The sequence below is a fragment of the Ahaetulla prasina genome, chromosome 5, assembly GCF_028640845.1.
Source record: "Ahaetulla prasina isolate Xishuangbanna chromosome 5, ASM2864084v1, whole genome shotgun sequence".
Classification (NCBI taxonomy): Eukaryota; Metazoa; Chordata; class Lepidosauria; order Squamata; family Colubridae; genus Ahaetulla; species Ahaetulla prasina.
The window spans coordinates 23,468,365-23,488,221 of record NC_080543.1 but is presented as its reverse complement, the minus strand read 5'-3'; the positions used below and the strand labels follow the sequence as shown (position 1 = coordinate 23,488,221).

Here is a 19,857-nt window from a genome sequence, read left to right as displayed (position 1 = left end):
TCTGTTCACTAGTTTTGGACAGTCTGGATAACCAGCTGGCAAAAGAACAATCTCAAGATACTATGAATTCAAGGACTCCAATTAACTATGGCTCCACAGCATCAGAAATCCATCATCATTCCACTGTTGTGCAACCAAATTTCCTCAGAGAAGTACAGAGAAATGACCAGAACTTGTTTTTCCCAGATAGAACAAGGACATTAAGAGCCAGAGATAAATACAAAACACTCTTCACACCAAGGAGGCTTTATGATAACTATACGAAGCAGCATCACCCAGAAAAATACATACATGGGGATGTGCATGATGAGAGATCTTCTGTTTTGAAGAGAGGATATTCTACTTGTTCTCTTGGACGTTCTTCAGAAGATAGGCTGGCATTTCCATCAGGATCATACAGAAATGGATTTGGTCCTAAGGACTTCATGTGCAAGAATAAAATGGGCAGAAGTTACTCTTTGTCTTGCCTTACAAGGCATTCGTCTTTGATGTCTGCTGACGGGTTTTCCACCGGTACCTTACAGCATGATTTGGAAAACAACATGGACTTCACAAAAGTCAACTTCCAGCATCATTCCAGACGGATTCCTCTTTCATCTATTGTATGGAATATGCCACAGTCTTCTAGACATTCACTACATCCAAACAGACTTCGTAGAACACAGTCATTGATAGAATTTAACTTAGCATTCAAGGACAGACATCTTTGTTCTCCAGAGGAAAATGCAAGATATAAAAATTTTAGGTCAAAAACAAATTACAGACCAGTAATACCAAACCAGAGCCATCCTTTATTCACTGAGAGACGTATAGACCCTCTGTGTTTCGACAGTCGGGAGAATTATGTGTTACATCCATTGAAAAATGTTTCCAAACCATGTTACAGGTACTCATCATTTCGTGGTAAAATGAACCCGTCCCCAAACAATCTTCCTTTTGGAAGAACGGAGGATTATCTTTTTAGACGTCATAATCACCATCAGTATTTCAGGGATGGTAACCGTGTCCCTGATGTAAACTTCGAACAGGCGATTGACCGGCGAAGTGACTACGGGGGGGAAAATGACATTTGGCAAAGTGAACATATGTGTGACTGTGCCTCAGAATACACAAAGATTAGGGACCATCTAGGAAGAGGAACTAACAAATGGTTTGTAAAGTGTTCAAAGGGCGTGCACAAAAGTCCAACTTATATCTCAGCTGCTTTGGAGAACCAGACTGAATATGCAGCACCAAGTCCGAGTCACTTTAGTGGAGATAGTCAAGTGCCTTCAAAGACGTTTGTTAAACCCTTTCAAACCAAGAAAAACTCTAAAATGTGTGGCATGGAAGAGGTGAATGGTGCTGATCAGTCAGACAAAATGGATAGTATGGACATGAAAAAGCCAGCGTCAATTCAAGCGTTTGGACAAATAAAAACAAGTAATCCAACAGAATATCAGTTGTCCCCTCCTACAGTCTCTTCTCAAGCTACCCCTCCTATGAGTGTAGCCCTTCATCCACCTTTTATATTAAATTCAAAAAGGCAAGCCAAGGCAAATTCCTCAAGACGCATTGAAAACATTTGTTTATTAAACATTCACACTAACAATGGCCAAAGAAACGAAGACAACAGCACTGAAAGCAACAGTGTAAAGCAAGCTTGCCCCCCACACCTGATCGCTAATCCTTCAAAGCTGTCAGTTCTTCAAAGTAACCCTCAAGAGGAACACCAGCTGGAAACTTTGAAAGCATTTAACCCTGACAAGATGTTAAACCCTGTTTTCACTGAAGACCCCAAAGTACTTCCAAACAATGATTTCCCTCTTTTGTATGCTGAAACACTCCATCAGCCAAATAGATTTGTTAGATATTCAACTAGTAGTAGCATTTGTGGCTCACCCAGCAGCAGCCCTCTCAAATCTCCTAAAACGCCGAAGACATTATATCAAAAATCAGCTAGTATTGATGGCAGTGATCTCTCTAAAAAACGCATCTCTCTCCCTACGAGGAAAATTCCTTTCAGAAATAAGAGGATGGGGGAGGATAACATAGAAGCCCATGTATCAAACAGACTTGGGAATATTTATTCAAATAAGGGAGATAAGAGGTCTCTGTTCAGCTCATCCTGCTCATCCTTAAACATGTCACCCAAAGAAATGGCTGAGGAAAAAAATAAACAAATTAAAAAGTACCACGTGCATTTAATTCAAGCTCCTAACTGCCCATCAGGGAGCACTGATATAATTGGCAGCAAGCGGAAAAAAAGAGATGAGATGCTTGGTCTAGAGAAAGCAATTTTTCTCTCTCCTGAAAAGGAAGAAGCAGAAAATCCTTTAAAGCAATATAAAACTACCAGCACATTGACAGTAAGCATAGACGAAGATAATGTCAAATACCATGAATTGATTTCGGTTTATTATACTTTACCACAGAAACATTCAAAAACTTTGTGCGATGTCTTCCTGGGAGATACCAAAAAGGCAGATTCACCCTCATCCCCAGTAAAATCCGAGAGCCCTCAAAAGCAGTATGAAGTTCGTGTCGGTATGACAACTGTAGCTTTTCCATCCAGCTTAGAAAAAGGAGAGAAACTTATTTCCCCTAGCAAAATGCCTGCTCCTGATGATATACAAGAGGGTTCAAAAAATACAGGCAATCCTGTTAAAGATCTCCAAGTTTCAAATCCCATTGTGGGAACAGCAGATAATTCTCAAGCACATTGTTCAATGAGTAAGAAAAAAGAAATAGTTGTATCAGGAACAGAAGAGCTGGGACTTGCAGTTTCCAATAGGCTACCTGTGGATGGCCCCAAGCCCAGCAGAAAAGAGATTGAAACAGCTAACGCCAATATTCTGTCTAACTTGCATGTTGGCAGGCACTCTTCTCCATGGACAGAGACACCAAAACTTAATAAAAGCTTACATCTTAACTCACTGAATTCCAAAAATATTTCTTTGGGGAACATTTCTGTAGTTTCTTCTGTGATAAATGGCCAAAAGGGGAGTCCTGGCTGTAGTCAGCCGTCTGCTGAAGCATCAGCAAGCATTCCTCCTTCCAATTTAATTGATGTTATCCAGGACAGAAAGCCCACTGCGTATCCAGAAGTCGACACCCGAGTAAATGTCACTAAAGAAAAAATTAGAAATGCTGCAGAGATCAAAGAAAGGGCTCGTTATATATGCCGCATTATTTCTGAAAGGGGACATCATTTTCCACCGAGAAATGAAGGTATCCGAAATGAAACGTCCATTTCAACAACCAAGATGCATTCAGATCCCCAGAATTTTACAGTGCCGGGGGATGCTGCTTTTTCAGCTAATGCAGCTGTTCATCCCAAAGGGAATGCGGTAGAATGTTCGAGGCCCCAACAGCAAGAGATGCCTCAAAATCCTGCCCTCCACAAAACTGGCACATATTTACAGAGGTCTGAAAGAGTCTGTGTGGACAATGAGAACCTTAGCTCTGAAGATCAGCATTCAGGTCCTACGCAGGACTTGCCTGAGCGTTTACTACCTGAAAGTAAGCTTGCGCTGGATGGCCTTAAAAATAAAGTTAATGACATAGAAAAGAGGAAAAATAGGTCTTCAGTTAAAAACAAACTGGCAGCTATGTGCAGAACAAGTCGAAAGTTTTCTAATAAGAAAAACTCAAGTCCCAAACCACATGTAAGTTGCATATTTTCACAAAACGATGCACTTCCATTAGAGAAGAGCAGCCACCATCCACTGTTCATTTCACCCGATGATTCCCGGCAAACAGGGAACGAGAATCAGAATCAGGTTTTTCTACCTGGTGAATTTGATATTCCAAGACTGAGTAAAGTGGAAACTAAGAAATTGCAAGCTAATGAAGATAGGAGGCCTTTGACAAACTTGTGCAACCAGAAAAGAGAACATTCTGGGCAAAGCGATAAAAATATAAAGACCATCCAAAATTCTAGCATCTTATTTTCAAAATCAATTATGCCTGCGCTAAACAACAATTTACAAACAAGTAGCAAAGTTATAGAAAATAACAACCATCCCATTTTCTCCAAATGCGCAGGAATGGATGCTTACCCCCAAAAAAGAGGTCATTGTAAAGTTGGTGAGCTTTCATCTTTTCCACTTTTATCTGATAAACATGCATACATTAAAAATAATTCAAAGGCAAATATTTGCCCACTGCAAAAATTGACTTCTCAAGCAGAATGTGATGATTATCAAGATAATGAGCAGTCAGGCGTCTTTAAAAATGTAAACCAAACCTGTGCCAAGCCAGTTCTAAATCTCAACAAAACCCAGCGTGAACGACATTTTTCTGAAAGTTCCTATACACAAAAACTGCATGATTATTTGCCCCCCAAAAACAACCTGACACAGCCCGGATATAATCGGAAGTTTAAGTCCTATTCTGAACTGTTGTCCTGTGATGAAAATGAGAACTGGGACGCATACAACGAGAATAATAGGAACTTTGGCTCGCGACGTATCATGTACCCCTCCATTGAATTCGGTATTTTTGGGAAAGAACAACAGCAGGCTTTCTTAGATAACATAAAGAAGTCACTCACGGAAGGACGGTTGTGGAATCCATGTCTTTTAAAGAACTCCAGGTCTATCAAAAGGGAAGATGGGTACTCCTTTCGTGGGTTGGAGCTGTTGAAATCGAGTGCTACAGAAGAACAGTTCCCAAACGAACCTTTTGATTGCCACGAAGAAGCCTCTGCGTATTCTTCAGATTCTGACTCTGACACCACCACAGATGATGAATATTATCTGCATGAGTATGAGAAAGAATCAGAATTATGAGGAACTCAACAACTGTAGAAAGCAACGACCTATTACTAGCTGACTTGTTGGTTGATAGCTTATAAAAGGGTGGGGACTGGAAACTTGACTAGCTTTCTGTAAATGCGCTAATTTGAATTCAGATACTAAATGGACATATTGCACTGATCTAGCCTTTCACAATTCTGGCTTTTCTTAAATATGTGGACTCCTAGAGTTCTAAGAAATATTCTTGGAATTAAGGTCCACATATCTGGGGAATGCTCAAGATTATAAAACTTGGTATTAGGGTAGGGTGAACTCAGTCACTATGGCTTATAAACTGTGGCGTGCTTTTTTGTGTGTTGCTTAAATTCAACCAAATGTGGTTTATTCAATAAACCATGGTGAAGCAAGCCATAAGTTAAGAGTTTTGTGAACCTAGCCATTCTAGTGATCAGCTCAAAAATCGGGATTTGTTTTAAATGGTAAAATCGCCCTACATTTGAATCTCCAATGGCTCTGAAAAGAATAAAGGAATTATCCTACTGGTTCTCAAATGGGTGTGCCTGCTTTTTCAGAGCAAGGTCCCTTGTACCAGTCAACTTTGGCACATAATCATAACACGGCTGCTTTCATCAGCAGTTGAATGTTTGCATTCAACACATTGATGGCCTTTCTGTGTTTCAACAAATCTAAAACATCTAAGTTTTAGTGGAGAAAGGGAAGATTCAGAACATGTGTATATTTAATATCCTAAATGAGAAATATATTCTTTTAATTAGAAAATGTGTGTTTTATTAAAACCGCATTAAAATGAAAGCAGCTACTTCAATGAGGTAGCTATTCTTAAGCTTCAAATCATGCTGAAGCTATTGCAAGAGACTCTCTCATTCAAAATAGTGAAATTTTAAAATGCTACATGTTCACTGATTTCCTCTTTAGTTTTTTAAAATCAGTCTATTGACATGATGTACAAAATTGGTTATTCTGAAATGCTGAATACTTTGTTAAAGAACTATGTATGAACTGAATGTACAGTATACATTTAAATATTTGTTTTGTATGGCAGTTACACTTGAAAGTACTTCTAAAGTGCATATTTATATTTTAGTTCATGTAAATGAAACCATTCTAGTAAGATTCTAATTAATGGTCTGTTCGTGTAAGAATACATTCCTGAAATGTGAATTATTTTGAAAAAATGTGCATTAATTGTGCATATGGCCTAATTAAGCTGTGTAGCTTTTTGTATTACAAAAAGACTTTGGACCTTGTAAAAGTTTATTGAAGCTTTTTTTTTACTGAAAATACTTCTATGTGACAAGCTCGGAGAGCAGTCAAAATGTCGTGCAAGGACATATATTTACACGCATACAAAACTCTTCTTTAGTATTTTTTTTCCTGTGCTTTGCTTTTATGACTTTTGTTCTCTTGTACATTATAAATATGTTGTTTGTTTTGAGATCAATTTTCAGACCATATTTTCTTCTATGAGTTTCTGTTCCATGTATCCAGGTGTTTTTACAGTATGCTACCTGTGCAAACAAAACTGTAATTCCACTGAAGAGCAAAAATCCTTCAATGCAACCTGATCTCGTTAATGCAAACAACTGTTTGGTATTTGCTTGCATGGGCAGGTAAAAACTCCGTTACAAAGTAAGTCAAGTTCAGATGGGGAAGGTCAATCTATAGCAACTGAACCACCCATTCCAAAGTCCATCTAGCTAGAGCAACGTTACAGAGCTGAAACTGAGGAGCAGATGGGAACAGAAATATGTTAACTCCAGGACTCGTGTAGTTTCTCGTTTCTAGTTGGAGAAGAGGAATCCAGATAATTCCAAATCTTCTGATTTGCCTTCAAAAATATATGAATTTCATGGGGTTTTCAAAACAATTTTGGACTATAAGACTGATTTGGTTGGTGGCATTTTCCAAACCATCTCTCCATTGCTTATTAGAAAGGCTATTTCAGAGTGAATGGCAGTAGATAAGTCCAAAGTATGAAAAAGTCCCACTCTATTATCAGCACTGTATAAGAAGCTCCTTCTACAGTTTGATAGAATTTTCTTTGTAGAACAAGGCAACAGACAGCAATCCTGTTTTGGCACTATATTGATAGTAGGCATTCGATTATAGTTTAGCAGTTTGTCCCCAGAAATTTGGTGTTTTTCTGTCTTACGTTGACGACTTGTGTTGTGTTTTATGCAAGCCTTCCCCAGTCCTTGTATCTTCAAATGCGTTGGGACTACGTCCCAGAATTCCTTGCCAGCATATTGCAGTGCAAGCACATTTAGATGTAACTAGGGGAAACTTTTTTTTTTCCATTTGAAATAAACTATTAATATTGACTACCAATATTTTTAAATAAATGGACTATATTTATGACTGACTCACAAGGTGCTTTTCTTGTTCGTGTTCTGCTTTCATTCTGAATGCTTAATAAATGCTTAATTTTCAGGGCAGACATGCCTGAATGACCTGTTTACAGTTGTGACATCAAAAATGGATTCAAGTGTTTAGGGTCAATTATTTTGTTATTACAAGATGTCATCTTCTTTTGGCTTTATGTAATATTTTTAATATGTAAGAAAGATTAGAACATGTAAACAAAAAACAAAGGTGCAGATAATTATCCCTACCGCACTTTAACTGGAATATTCTTGGTTAACATAGTACAAATCTCTACTAAACTCTAAGCAGTAAACAATACATTAGATCAGTACCGAAAGTTATAAACCCTATTAAGATGTAGTTCTATATAGGAGAATATTTGTAGCTCAAGGTTCAAATGAGGGGTCCTTGGTGCTTTCTGAGTTTGGTTGTTTTCTTGCAAAGTACTGATGGTGTTACCTAGTTTGGTTAATGAAACGTCTGCAAGAAAATAATCAGGTTCAGAGGGCACCAAGGATTCAAGGAATAGACAAATATTCTGGGCATTGAAATATGCTCCCACAATTTAGCCATTCTTTCAAAGAATGAAACTGGATGCTCAGCCCTTCACCCAGCTGGATGGAATCTCATTCCAATGGAAGTATTCGTTTTCATCCTTTCCATAGGAACAAGACTTCATTCTGGCTCAATTTACAGAGTTGTGCCCAGAAGTTATGCTCAAAGACAGTACATGAGTGCAAACACCCCTCCAGCCCATTTACAAGGTCCAACAACATAATAAACAGTAGCTATGGAACTGCAGTATCCATTACAAAACACAATTACAAAGATAGCCCTTGGCTTACAATCAGTTGGTTAATGATAATTCAAAGTTACATGGCCTTGGAAACGGCGCTTTCAGCCCATAAAGCACTTCCAGCCATTTGTGAAGCATGACCACTCTTGGCAACTGGCTGGCAGTTGTGCAACTGTTCACAGCATCCTGCAGTCAACCATGAGGTGTGACTTTTTTGCCAATATCTGACAAAGAAACACTCATAGTGGAAAATAGATTTGCTTAAGATCTGCATAATTCAGACTTACAACTGTGTGGTGAATTGCTGAACAACCACTGTAAAAACAATTTTTAAAAAATGAGGTTCGATCACATGGGTGCCTCGACTTATGACTGCAACTAGTTACAGTCAAATTTCTAGTCCCAATTGAGGTCGTATGTCAAGAACAGCTTTCAAATATCTCCTCTGTAGCAAAAAATATTGAGAGTATTTCAACAGTAGATCTGTGCTGTTAGGTCCCACTTCTCTTACTGCAGTCCATAAGCTCTGCCCATTCATTCCAAATACATTACTGCTGTTTTTCTACATTGGCAATGCAAAATATAACTTGCGGCAAACTTGCAACAAAACTGTATTTAGTTTTGCTCAATACAACTTTCTGTTTGCAACTTTTTGACAAGCAAAGTCATAGGGGAAGCCAGATTCACTTAACAACCTTGTTACTAACTTGACATCTGCAGTGATTCACTTAACGACTGTGGCGTGAAAAGGCAAAACTCACTGTGGAGGTGGTTGATCAAGTAGCAACAGATCGCACCTCCCTGCACTCCACCCCCACCCTCCTCATGTGTCCTTAGATTTTAATATTTGGTTTTATCTTATTTTTTAATGTATATACATAGCCACCTTTTTATGACTGTAAGCCACCCAGAGTTACCCTATGGTAAGATGGGCAGCCAATACATTTAATCAATCAATCAATCTTCTTCTTGTGCCATATCCGTCATTGGACGTTGGCGATCATGTTGGCAATCCTATGTTTGTCAACAGCCACATGAAAAAGTGTTGTCCAAACCAGTCCCTTAGTTTTTGAAGCCATGATGTTGTTCTTCTGCCTGGACCTCGTTTGTCTTCAATCTTTCCCTGGAGGATTAATTGAAGGATGCCGTATTTTTCTGGGTGTCGCATCCCATATCCAAAATATTCTAACTTTCACTTTTTAATGGCTTTGATGATTTCCCTTGGCTTTCCCAGGCGGCTTATTACCTCCTCATTTGTGATTTTGTAACCCAGCTTATACCTAACAGCCATCTATAAATCCACATTTCAAATGCTTCTAGTTTCTTCAAGTGGTTTTCTGTCAGAGACCAACTCTCTACTCCCGTAGAGCAATCAATCAATAGTGCTCATCAATTGAAAGCTACCTGTACTATATTCTACAGGCAATATAATATCAGTTTTTTATTTCTGCTCTTGCATGGAATCATTTTTTAAAAATCTGATTGGAAAGGTAAGAAAGAGCAAATTTAGAACTTCAGAATGTGAACATCCCAATAAGAAGTCAGAGCAGTAAAATAAATTGATGATAAAAACTAGAATGGCTCACATACCTGCCCAAGGAAGAATAACCAGGTTTTCAGTGCCTTTCAGAAGATCATCAGGGTGATAACCATAACCAAGCTTTGTGGGGGATAATGCCTCATAAAGGACAGGCATTGCCACAGAGAAGGCACACCTCTGAGGCCCCAGTAAAGTGACTTAAAAGGGAACCCCTTCTGCTCGGGTGGATTTCACTTACCTTTACCACCGGTTCACCATGTATGCGCCAGCCTTCCGTACATGTGCTTTGCATGTGCGCATGCTGTCCATGCATGCTCCCGTCTTTGAAAACTTGCCTAAATAGCACGACTTGGACCTGGGGCAGTGGGCACGCCCACCTGAGATCGCCACTACCGGTTCGCCCGAACCAGTGTGAACCGACTCAATACCACCTCTGCTTCCGCTGAATCATAAAGGATGGGTAGAGAGTTTCTTAAATAACCAGACTTTATATTAGGGGTGTCAAACTGGATTTCTTTGAGGGCTGGATTAGCATTATAGTTCTTCTCCGCGGGCCGGTCTTTGGGGGGGGGGAGAAGGACAAACGCCTCCTATAGCACTTTACCAGCCAAAACAGGGCGTGGGGGAACCGCACATGCCTTGTTTTGGCTGCCAGAGATACCGAAGGTTGGTCCTTTGCTATTTCCAGGCTGGCCTGCAGGGCATATTTAAGAACCAGAGCCGGCCTGCAGGCCTTGAGTTTGACACCCCTGCCTTATACCATAAAGGGCTTTATTAAGAACAAGCACCTTGAATTGTATCCGGAAGCCAGATGGCCACCACTGCAGTCCACGGAGCAGTGATGTCACATGCCCATACTGTGACATCTCATTTACTGCCCATGCCATCACATTCTAGACCAGCTATGGTTTCCAAGCGATTTTTAAGGACAGACCCATGTGTAGCACATTGAAATTATTGATCTGTGAGGTGATTAGAATAAGAGCAACCATCTGACGGGTCTCATAACTCAAGAAATTCTGCTTATTTATTTGTCAATTTTACTTCACTGATCTATTCTGATTGGTCCTGCATTTCCCAAAACAGCAGTAGACTGGCTCCAGAATGAAGCAGCTCGCAGCTATGCCAGTTACCTGTCAAACAAAGCTGTTTCTCCTCCTTCTCTTGTTCCATTGTCTTCTCTCTCTCTCCTGTTATTCCAAAAGTCTCCACTACATTGTAAATGTGTAGGTAAGACAAAAATGGTTAAATTTAAGAGGTAAAACTCTTTTAATTGAAAGTTTGTAATTGTAAGTTAAAATTATACCAAACTTCTTGGTCTTGGCTCTGCCCATGTTTTTGCATGCAATCCCAAGCATGTCATCCAACATTTAAAGGTGACGCAGCTGTAGTACACCCACTTATTAATGGTTTATACATAATTAGACCTTTTGTGGAAATGCTTAAACAAGAAAGACCATATTTTATACATTAATGAAGCAACAAATGCTAATTTTGAATGTGTGGGAAGATATGTAGCTCCATCCGGAAAGCTGTTTTCTTGTTTAATGATTTTTACAGCCTTTCCATAAAAGGTGTTGATTATAAAAAATATTATTTTGGAAAGAAAATAATTTAGGTGGAGGAGAAGGTTTTGCTAAACCTTGCACATGGTGAATTATCCAACAAGGTTCCAGAATATTCTGACACCTCAATACCATAGCTCACTATTTGTATTTCCTATGTTTTTAACTGGCTTTCTTTCTTTTTTTCTTCTATTATCCTAGAGCTTGAAGGCTTTGAGTATATTTAATTGACAGTAGAGTCAGACCAAAATGAAAAAGGATGCAAAATTAATCTATGGGTTTTTTGGTTGCAAGATATAATGGTTATTGGCTTAACTGGCTTCAAGTGGGAATTATGGATTATCTCTGACCATATTTATCAGACTTGAGGGCTAGCAGAATTCCTTCACGTGATCTCATGGAATTAAGTCAGTTTAAAACAATTCAGGAAATCATCTTCCATGCTATCATGAATTTGTGGCACTTTTCACAAGGAATTACATGACTTCAGAGAGTTCATGAAGTAAGATTCACCAGATCCCACCAATTTCTAAATGAAGTTCTGTGTGCACCCTTTGTTTTTCTGCATATTTATATTACCAGCCCGTCCAATGCCTCATTTTCAGAAGCAATAGATTGTTGAATGTTAATTGGATCAAATAGTGTTCCTGTCCAATGTTATTTCTGCCCTCTTTCTCCTTTCAGAAGGGCACCATTTAAAATGATGAATCAATCTCCCAAACAGAAATAATCCAGATTCATGTCCCACAATTTCAAGATGGGAATGAATGGATGTTTTCTAACATAGTATCAGCTGTATGGAAGGGCTGAGAGCGTTAAACACAAAAATGCTGTGTCGCAATGTATACATAGCTCAGTCTCCTTACATTTTGAAGTGTAAAGACCTGGTTAATTGTTGAATAAAGAAAATCCTGTCAGAGTGCTCAATGTGGGTGTGAATAGATTGTATCCTATTCTGTCCTATTTGGAATTGCTTAGGACTGGAGAAGTCAGATTTGTGCAACATGAAGAGTCATTGTTAAATGTTATAATAGCGGGTACATTTGGCACACAAGCATATTGTTCAGAGGTGGTATTCAGCTGGTTCATACCGGTTCTGGCGAACCGGTAGCGGAGATCGTGTCTGGCCTGCCCACCTGCTCATCCGTCTCGGCTCTATGATGTCTTATTTAGGCATGTTTTTGAAGCCGGGCTCATGCGTGGAAGGCGCGGGAATGAGCAAAGCGCCTGCACGAAAGGCACGCACACAAAGTGAGTGTGTACACACACGGTGAACCAGTGGTAAGAATATTGGAAACCCACCACTGATATTGCTGCTTTGTAGAGTATTTTAGAATAGTTATCTTCAGGGAATCATAAGTTAATTGGCTATAAAAATCCATTTATAATTTTAATTTATGGGTGCATAAATCCAAAAAATCAGATTTGAGAGTTAGTAATTTTGAATATTTATAATCAGACTCTTAGAATGGACAAATCTTTTAATCTTGCATAATTACATTCTCCTTTAAAAAGAGAAACTCTAATGTAGTAGCCCCTATTTGGAACCTTATTAAGTCTTTTGCTTCTTTCAGGTCCAGTTTACCCCACATATGGTGACTATATAGAAGAGTTCAGATTTGAGAAAATATTTTATCAAGTCCATTATAAAACTATATTTCTAAAGATGCTGCATTTCCTAGTATTGGTCTTGAGCAGAGGTTCAATATGCAATAGGTCCCACAAAAATTTGGCCAAAATAACCAAGCCACATTTTATTATTGTGTTCAATCTCTAAGTCACGTTCAACTCTTCACAAACCCTGGACCATAGCATACTCATACCACGTGGTTCATTACACTATCTTTATTTGTTTGTTTGTTTGTTTGTTTGTTTGTTTGTTTAGCATATGGCATATCATACATGGACTAGCAATATATTTTGATATTTCATACAAATTAGAAGAACCCAATAAAATATAAACGTTAAAAAGACTATCCATAATCATCGCTAGCCATAATAATCACATCTATCAATTGATCTTTGGGGAAGTACATACTCTTCAAAATATTTTCAGATTAATGGGTTTTTCTTCCCCTACTGGTACTCACTTATTAATGTCTAATATAACAGGCATGTATATGAATTTAATAATATTTCAACCCATTGGATATTTCTATATAGCACAACAACATTTTTCAACTAATGTCGCCAAAATATTTTTTGGTCAGCATCCCGGGAGCCATAGGCTTGGTCACGTTTCCTCCTTTCCTCCTTTCCCCCAGGATTCTAACTTTGAAAGGGGAAATTTTATATTGGGAAACTTTTCTATTGGTACATCCAGTCTGCAAATAAACATAGCACTTTAGAGCATAACATAAGCTGGCTGAAATGTATTCACTTCAGTTGCAAGCAATAAGGTTGGTATTAGGTTGGTTGAAGAATTCAATTGTTATTGCGCTGTCTAGCTCATTTGCAAGAAATATTACCTTCTTCAATATCCTGTTGAATTTGATTTGCCTCCAGACTGTTCCCATATTTTTGTATTCCAAATATTTGCACCACCAGACACAGGATGAAAATTAAATGGCATTAAAATCTACATACTCATTTTCACTGCGCTATGCATATAACTGCATAGACTTTCCATTTCCGATTTCCATCCAATTTAAATTCTGGTTACTAAGTCAGTGAGTGATACAAGAGGAATGTAACAGTATATACAAAAGAGTCTTCTTATCTGAATTGAGTCCAGAAAATACAGAAGAAACTCAACATCACTGCCTTGTGAGATCTTTTTAACTTCCCAATGTTTTTCATGTTTTTCTTTTTGTAAATGTATTATAAAACCCAAAACGAACATGTTTTTAAAAAGCAGAAACATTCTTTGGAGTGGGATTTGGAAGGAAGGAAGGAAAGAGGGAAAGGAAAGGAAAGGAAAAGAAAGGAAAGGAAAGGAAAGGAAAGGAAAGGAAAGGAAAGGAAAGGAAAGGAAAGGAAAGGAAAGGAAAGGAAAGGAAAGGAAAGGAAAGGAGCATTTTACTGGCTATATACAGCACTTCACTTTAAATACCCCAAGGGCATATGTGACAGAAAAACATATAGTTGGCCTTTTATGCATATACAGGTACTTTATGCTTCCATTTATTCATTTTATTGCTTGTATATATTGCTTATATTGCACTTTCCCTCCAAATCAAGAAGATCTCTCTTCGTTTTGTCTCCACCACAAGAACCGTGTGAGGAAAGGTGCACTAGGAAAGAATGGCCCAAAGTTTTCCATGGAAGCTTTCCTCATCTGAAAAGGAGTTTGAACTCCAATTCTCACCCAAAACCTTAACCACGATATCCCACTGGCTCCCCTTCTCCTTGAACAAATACCTTGAATGTCAGTGACTGCAACCACAACACATGAAAGCTGAAGTCAGACCACGGATAGTAGCATATCTGATCAATGATTCACTGGTTGATTTTATGTTCATCTCCTTGATGTGAAATGCTATCTTAAGTGTTGTGGGTTGGCCCTGCTGAACATTGGAAGGTGAATGACACACCCGGTCCTCTATCTATCTTTTCATGGTGTGGCTCCACAGACAGAGCAGATATAGTGCTTTCAACATACAATGTCACCCATTCAAGCCTTGAAACTTGGCGTGATGGCACAAACGATTTATCTGTGCAGAAGAACAGAGGTAAAAGGAAAATAGCATTTTTTTTAAAAAAAAAATGAGAAAATAGAATGCTTTAGTTAGCAGGAGTTTATCTTTAACAAATTTGTAAGAAAGATAACTCTGGCTACAAAATTTAAATATCCAAGGAAGAAATATTAGAATGTTTCAAGGGTAATTAAGGCTATATTTAGAATTGGATGAGTTGCTGTAAGGGAGAGAGCCACCATTCAAGCACGTGCAACTTGGATTTTCCATTTGTTCCCTAGTTTGGGGAAAGAATTGGATTATTTTTGAGTGTTGTTGTTGTTTTTTTTTACTGATTTGGCTATCTTGAGGCTCTTATATCAGCTTTATGCGTCAAGTAGAAGGAAATGATTTGTGTATTACCAACTATTGGCCTTTTGGTAGGCTGAGAAGGCATGATGGATCTGGGCTAGGATTGAAGCGGGCCTGGCAAATATAAGAGCATGAAGCCGCCAAGGGTATGTTGCAATTCTGTGTTTGGGATATCTGGTGCTGTCGTGGGGTTGATTTTTTTTAAATATTTAATACTATGGCAGCTGCTTAAGTTATCTTGTGTAAGATAGATTGCCATGTAAGTTCCTAAGTAAAAATAAATAAACAAATGTTTGCAGCACAATTGGAAAGGATTCGAGTACCTAAAAAGAAAAGACATTGAGTCACATAGAGCCTAAATCAGGGGCTATGCACCTTGGTTTTATTCAAGATAATAATATGACTTACTTATATATTCTACCTTTCATTCAAGAAACTCAAAGGAGAAGTGAAAGGAAGAGATTATTTTGATGCAGTTGGGAATCAAGTATTTGACATAATAGTGAAAAAAATGTATTGTTAAATTGAATCCATTTTTTTCTCATATTTGCTTGTACTCTTGAACAGGAATATAGGAGTCACATTTTTGTTTTGCTGCTGTATATCAAAGCCACCTTCTCTTGGGTCTTTACTCTTCATGGGTTGTACATTATCACTTCCTGGGTGAACCATATCTTTTTTTCTCAATTTGGTCTTACTCTTTTCTTTTCCACTATTTGTTGCGTCTATCATAGAAATCTGTTGTGGATCCTTTCTTCCTATCCATATGAAGCAGAAGAAACATTTTTGCCACATAGATTATGTTTTGACTTTTTCTCAGAAGTGACTTCCTCGGAGAAATCATCCAAGCATTCATATGTGTTATAATCCAAATCGTTGATTTGCTATCTGAGTGGTCTTATTAACCATGATGTGCATTTAAAAGAGAAGTCCTATTCCCAAGCCACCTCCTTTCCATCTCACATAATTGGAAGAGTTCCCTGAGTACATTAGGATTGGCTTCTGCTGGTTGTATTTCAACAACTGCTTCTGTAGATCCCCAATTTTGCAGACAGAAGGAATGCAGTGGTCCAGATTTGAAGGCATAAAGATAATTTGGAATATACTATATGTGACTATGGCTCAAATAATCAAAATGTAATGAATGATTAAATCAAATTATTTTTCCCCCACTGGGATTGCGCTGGATCCCAGGAAAAGATGCCGTTTCTTGAAGCAGTTGTCAACAGATGCTTTTATGTATGCTGTGAATCATCTTTTCCTGCTGAATTTGGATCACTGCATCACCCAAATATGTAATCTTTGGCTAGGGAGACTACTTGCTATGATGTTGTAAGGAAATAGATATACTAAAATACTAGAATTAGTAGAAACTTGCTAATTGTTTCTTTTAACATATATATATATATGTCTTTGTATACCTGCATGCTGTAAATATTTGTTTCCTGTGATATGTGATATATATGTGACATATATATTATGCCCTTTGTAGTTATAACACAAACATGCCACATTGACTAACTTCCTGGACTGTTTTTGGGGTCTGTTGTGAAATATCTGTCATTTGTCAAACTATATGTCCCACCTTTTGATCAGAGCCTTATCTCTTCCCATCCTGCCTAAGAAGGTATCTCATCATTGATCTTTTGAGTTCCCTCCACTCCAGGGGGCTAAATAGCCAAGTGTGAACACAAAGAAGATGATTGGGAAGAGATAACGCTAAATGATGCTCATTAAGAGGCTCTACTTTGTTTCAGGGGATATACAAACCAAATTCCAGGGATATACAAATCAAAGATGCCAGAATTGGAGGTTTATGACATTCCTAAAGAATATAAAAGGGAATTCAGATTCCCTCTCTTGTTTGTAGTTCTTCCCTGCATGTATCTTGTATGTGTTTGGAACAGCTAACCATTTAAGCTTGATCAAGATTAAATGCTATTTTACTCAAGCCTCTGTTTAAGTTTCTTGTTTGGCATTTATGAACTTAAACATATTATTATTGGACCTTACAATGTGAAAGAAAGTTTGCAAAATTCATTGGGCTTCTGGATGTTTCCTATGCATTTCTTTGAATTCCCAGGCAAAAAGTACCAGAAGTCCAGAAAAGAAACATCTGATCAAATTCTGTAATTAATAATAATAATCAGAATAGAGCTTGGTAGTTTTCTAGTCCAATCCCCTGCTCATCCCCTATATGATTTCAGACAGATGGCTGTCCAGTCCTTCTTCAAAATACCCAGTGAAGAATCACCTACAACTTCTGAAGGCAAGCTGTTACTCTTGTTATTGTGATCAAAATCAATGGAAGAGAATATTAGTAGCTCAGGGTTGAACTGTGTGGTCCTTGATGCTCTCTGAGCTTATTGTTTTCTTGCAGACATTTCATTACCAAATTGGGTAACAACATCAGGTGGATCAGGGTGGAGTGGGGTTTGATCACAGTACGATCAGTACGGTCAGAATATAGTTCAGAGTCCAAATACATTTTGCTACCATAATGTGTTGACCCCTTTTTTCCTTCTCTTCCCACAGAATATATACCGCATGAGTGTAGATGGAACAGTGACCAGCTGTCCGTTCCCATATATGTTATTAGATGACAGCCTTATATTTAAGAAGGATTCTCAATACTATGAGCACTTCTATAGGGATTATGGATCAATTATATGCCATTTAAAATAAACTAAGATGGGCCAAAGTAATCATCTTTGCAAGAAAGGAAGAGTGAAAAGACATTGCCTGGCTGTAGGCAATGTTGAAGGAGTATGAATATCTTCTCTCATCTTTCCTGTGAGAAAAAGGAATTGGAAGATGAAATGCCAACCGAACAGATGACAATTGCAATATATCAAAACAGGTAATATGCAACTTAGCAACATTAGTATGCGGAGAGATATTTATCTACACTATTTCTAAATACTGCAGTTGAAAAAGTCCTGATCCAGATAAAAGGCAATGTGACTTTTGAAAGACAGCACTGGTATCATGGAAGACGAAAGAGATTTCGAACGCTGTTGTTTTCTATCTTCTAAAACCTATTTCTTTTTTTCAGGGCTAAACTGTTCCTAAACTGCATTGCATGCCGACAGAGACTGGTTATATCAACAAACAGACCATTACAAGCCATATTCTAAGTGACCAACATTATGTGAGAGAAATTGGATCTGTTCCCATGCTAGTTTTCCCAAATTATGAAATTCCTTTCCTTAATTGCTTTAAAGTGCAACTGAATATTGCTCTGGAGCAAGTCATATTGAAAAGTTGGTTGCACAGATAAATATGAAAAGACTGGAGCTAACATTGCAACATGACATGGGACCTGGAGATCTCAATTGTCTCTACACCTTTGGCACATCAAGTACATTCCAGGTCCTTTCTACAGGTAAACAACTATTCATTTAACAAATGAATTCTCAATCATCCAGGTCACGGTTGTCCCAAAGGTGCTGTTCCAAAAAAGGCAAAGCACTGTGGGTTTTTTTTCCTCTGAAAACATTCTACTTCTCCATCCAAAAAAAACAACAACTGAAGAAGCTTCTTGAATGAAAAGCGAAACTTTTTCAAACAAAAGAACCAAGAAAGTCCAGTGGCCTTTTGGAAAGGCACCCTTGAGTCATTCATTTGGCAACCCTTCAAAGTTACAATGGCAGGATGAAAAAAGTGACTGATGACCAATCCTCACATTTACAACTGTTGCAATATTCCCATGGTCACATGATCAAAATTCAGGGGCTTGGCAACCAGCATGTTTTTCTGATAACTGCAGAGTCTTGGGGGTCCTTATCTCCATTTGTGACCTTGCAAGTGGTTTCTGGCAAGCAAGCCAATGGATTCACTTAACAACTGTGCGATTCACTTAACAACTGGGATGATTCACTTAATAACTGTGGCAAAAAAGTCATAACATTGGGTGTAGTTCCCTAATCACCTTGCTTCGTAATGATATTTCTGATCTCAATTGTCATTCATTGAGGACTACCTGTATTAAAGATTGTCCTCTTACAGGATGGAACACAGTGGCTCACCTGCTTTCGTTCACTGACCATTTAAACTTAAAACGGTGCTGAAAAGTGGACTAACAACCAGTCATTGAATTTACGATCATCAAAGCCATATGAGAAAAATTCAGTGAGTACTGTGTACACACAAAAAAAAGGATTACTTCATAGAATAGAATAGAATTTATTGGCGAAGTATGATTGGACACACAAGGAATTTGTTTTGGTGCATATGCTCTCAGTGTACATAAAAGAAAAGATACGTTCATCAAGGTACAACATTTACAACACTAATGATGGTCATAGGGTACAATTTAACCCTTAATGATAGCAACAAAAAGTTACAGTCATACATACATAAGTGGAAAGAGATTGGTGATGGAAACGATGAGAAGATTAATAGTAGTGTAGATTTAGTAAATAGTTTGACAGTGTTGAGGGAATTATTTGTTTAGCAGAGTGATGGCCTTTAGGAAAAAACTGTACTTGTGTCTAATTGTTCTGGTGTGCAGTGTTCTATAGTGTTGTTTTGATGGTAGGAGTTGAAACAGTTTATGCCCAGGATGTGAGGGATCTGTAAATATTTTCACAGCCCTCTTCTTGATTTGTGCAGTATACAGGTCCTCAATGGAAGGCAGGTTGGTAGCAATTATTTTTTCTGCAGTTCTAATCCATTCAGTAAACCAAGTTAAGTTTTGTAGCTTAAATTAAGTTTGGTTTACTGAATGGATGGAAACGAATGGACGGAAACTAATCAAGGAGAGAAGCAATCTGGAACTAAGGAGAAATTTCCTAACAGTGAGAACAATTAACCAGTGGAACGGCTTGCCTTCAGAAGTTGTGGG

At 38.1% G+C, this 19,857-nt stretch overlaps 1 protein-coding gene across 2 annotated transcripts in view; it reads left to right on the top strand.

Moving 5' to 3' along the window:
• EXPH5 (exophilin 5) overlaps positions 1-7,122 on the top strand; it is a 68,406-nt gene extending 61,284 nt beyond the window's left edge. For both annotated transcript variants that reach the window (XM_058185003.1, XM_058185004.1), the window contains one exon: positions 13-7,122. In XM_058185003.1, the coding sequence (XP_058040986.1) occupies positions 13-4,772 (4,760 nt within the window). In that variant the 3' untranslated portion in view covers positions 4,773-7,122. The remainder of the gene's footprint in view (positions 1-12) is intronic.
• Positions 7,123-19,857: the final 12,735 nt, after the last annotated feature.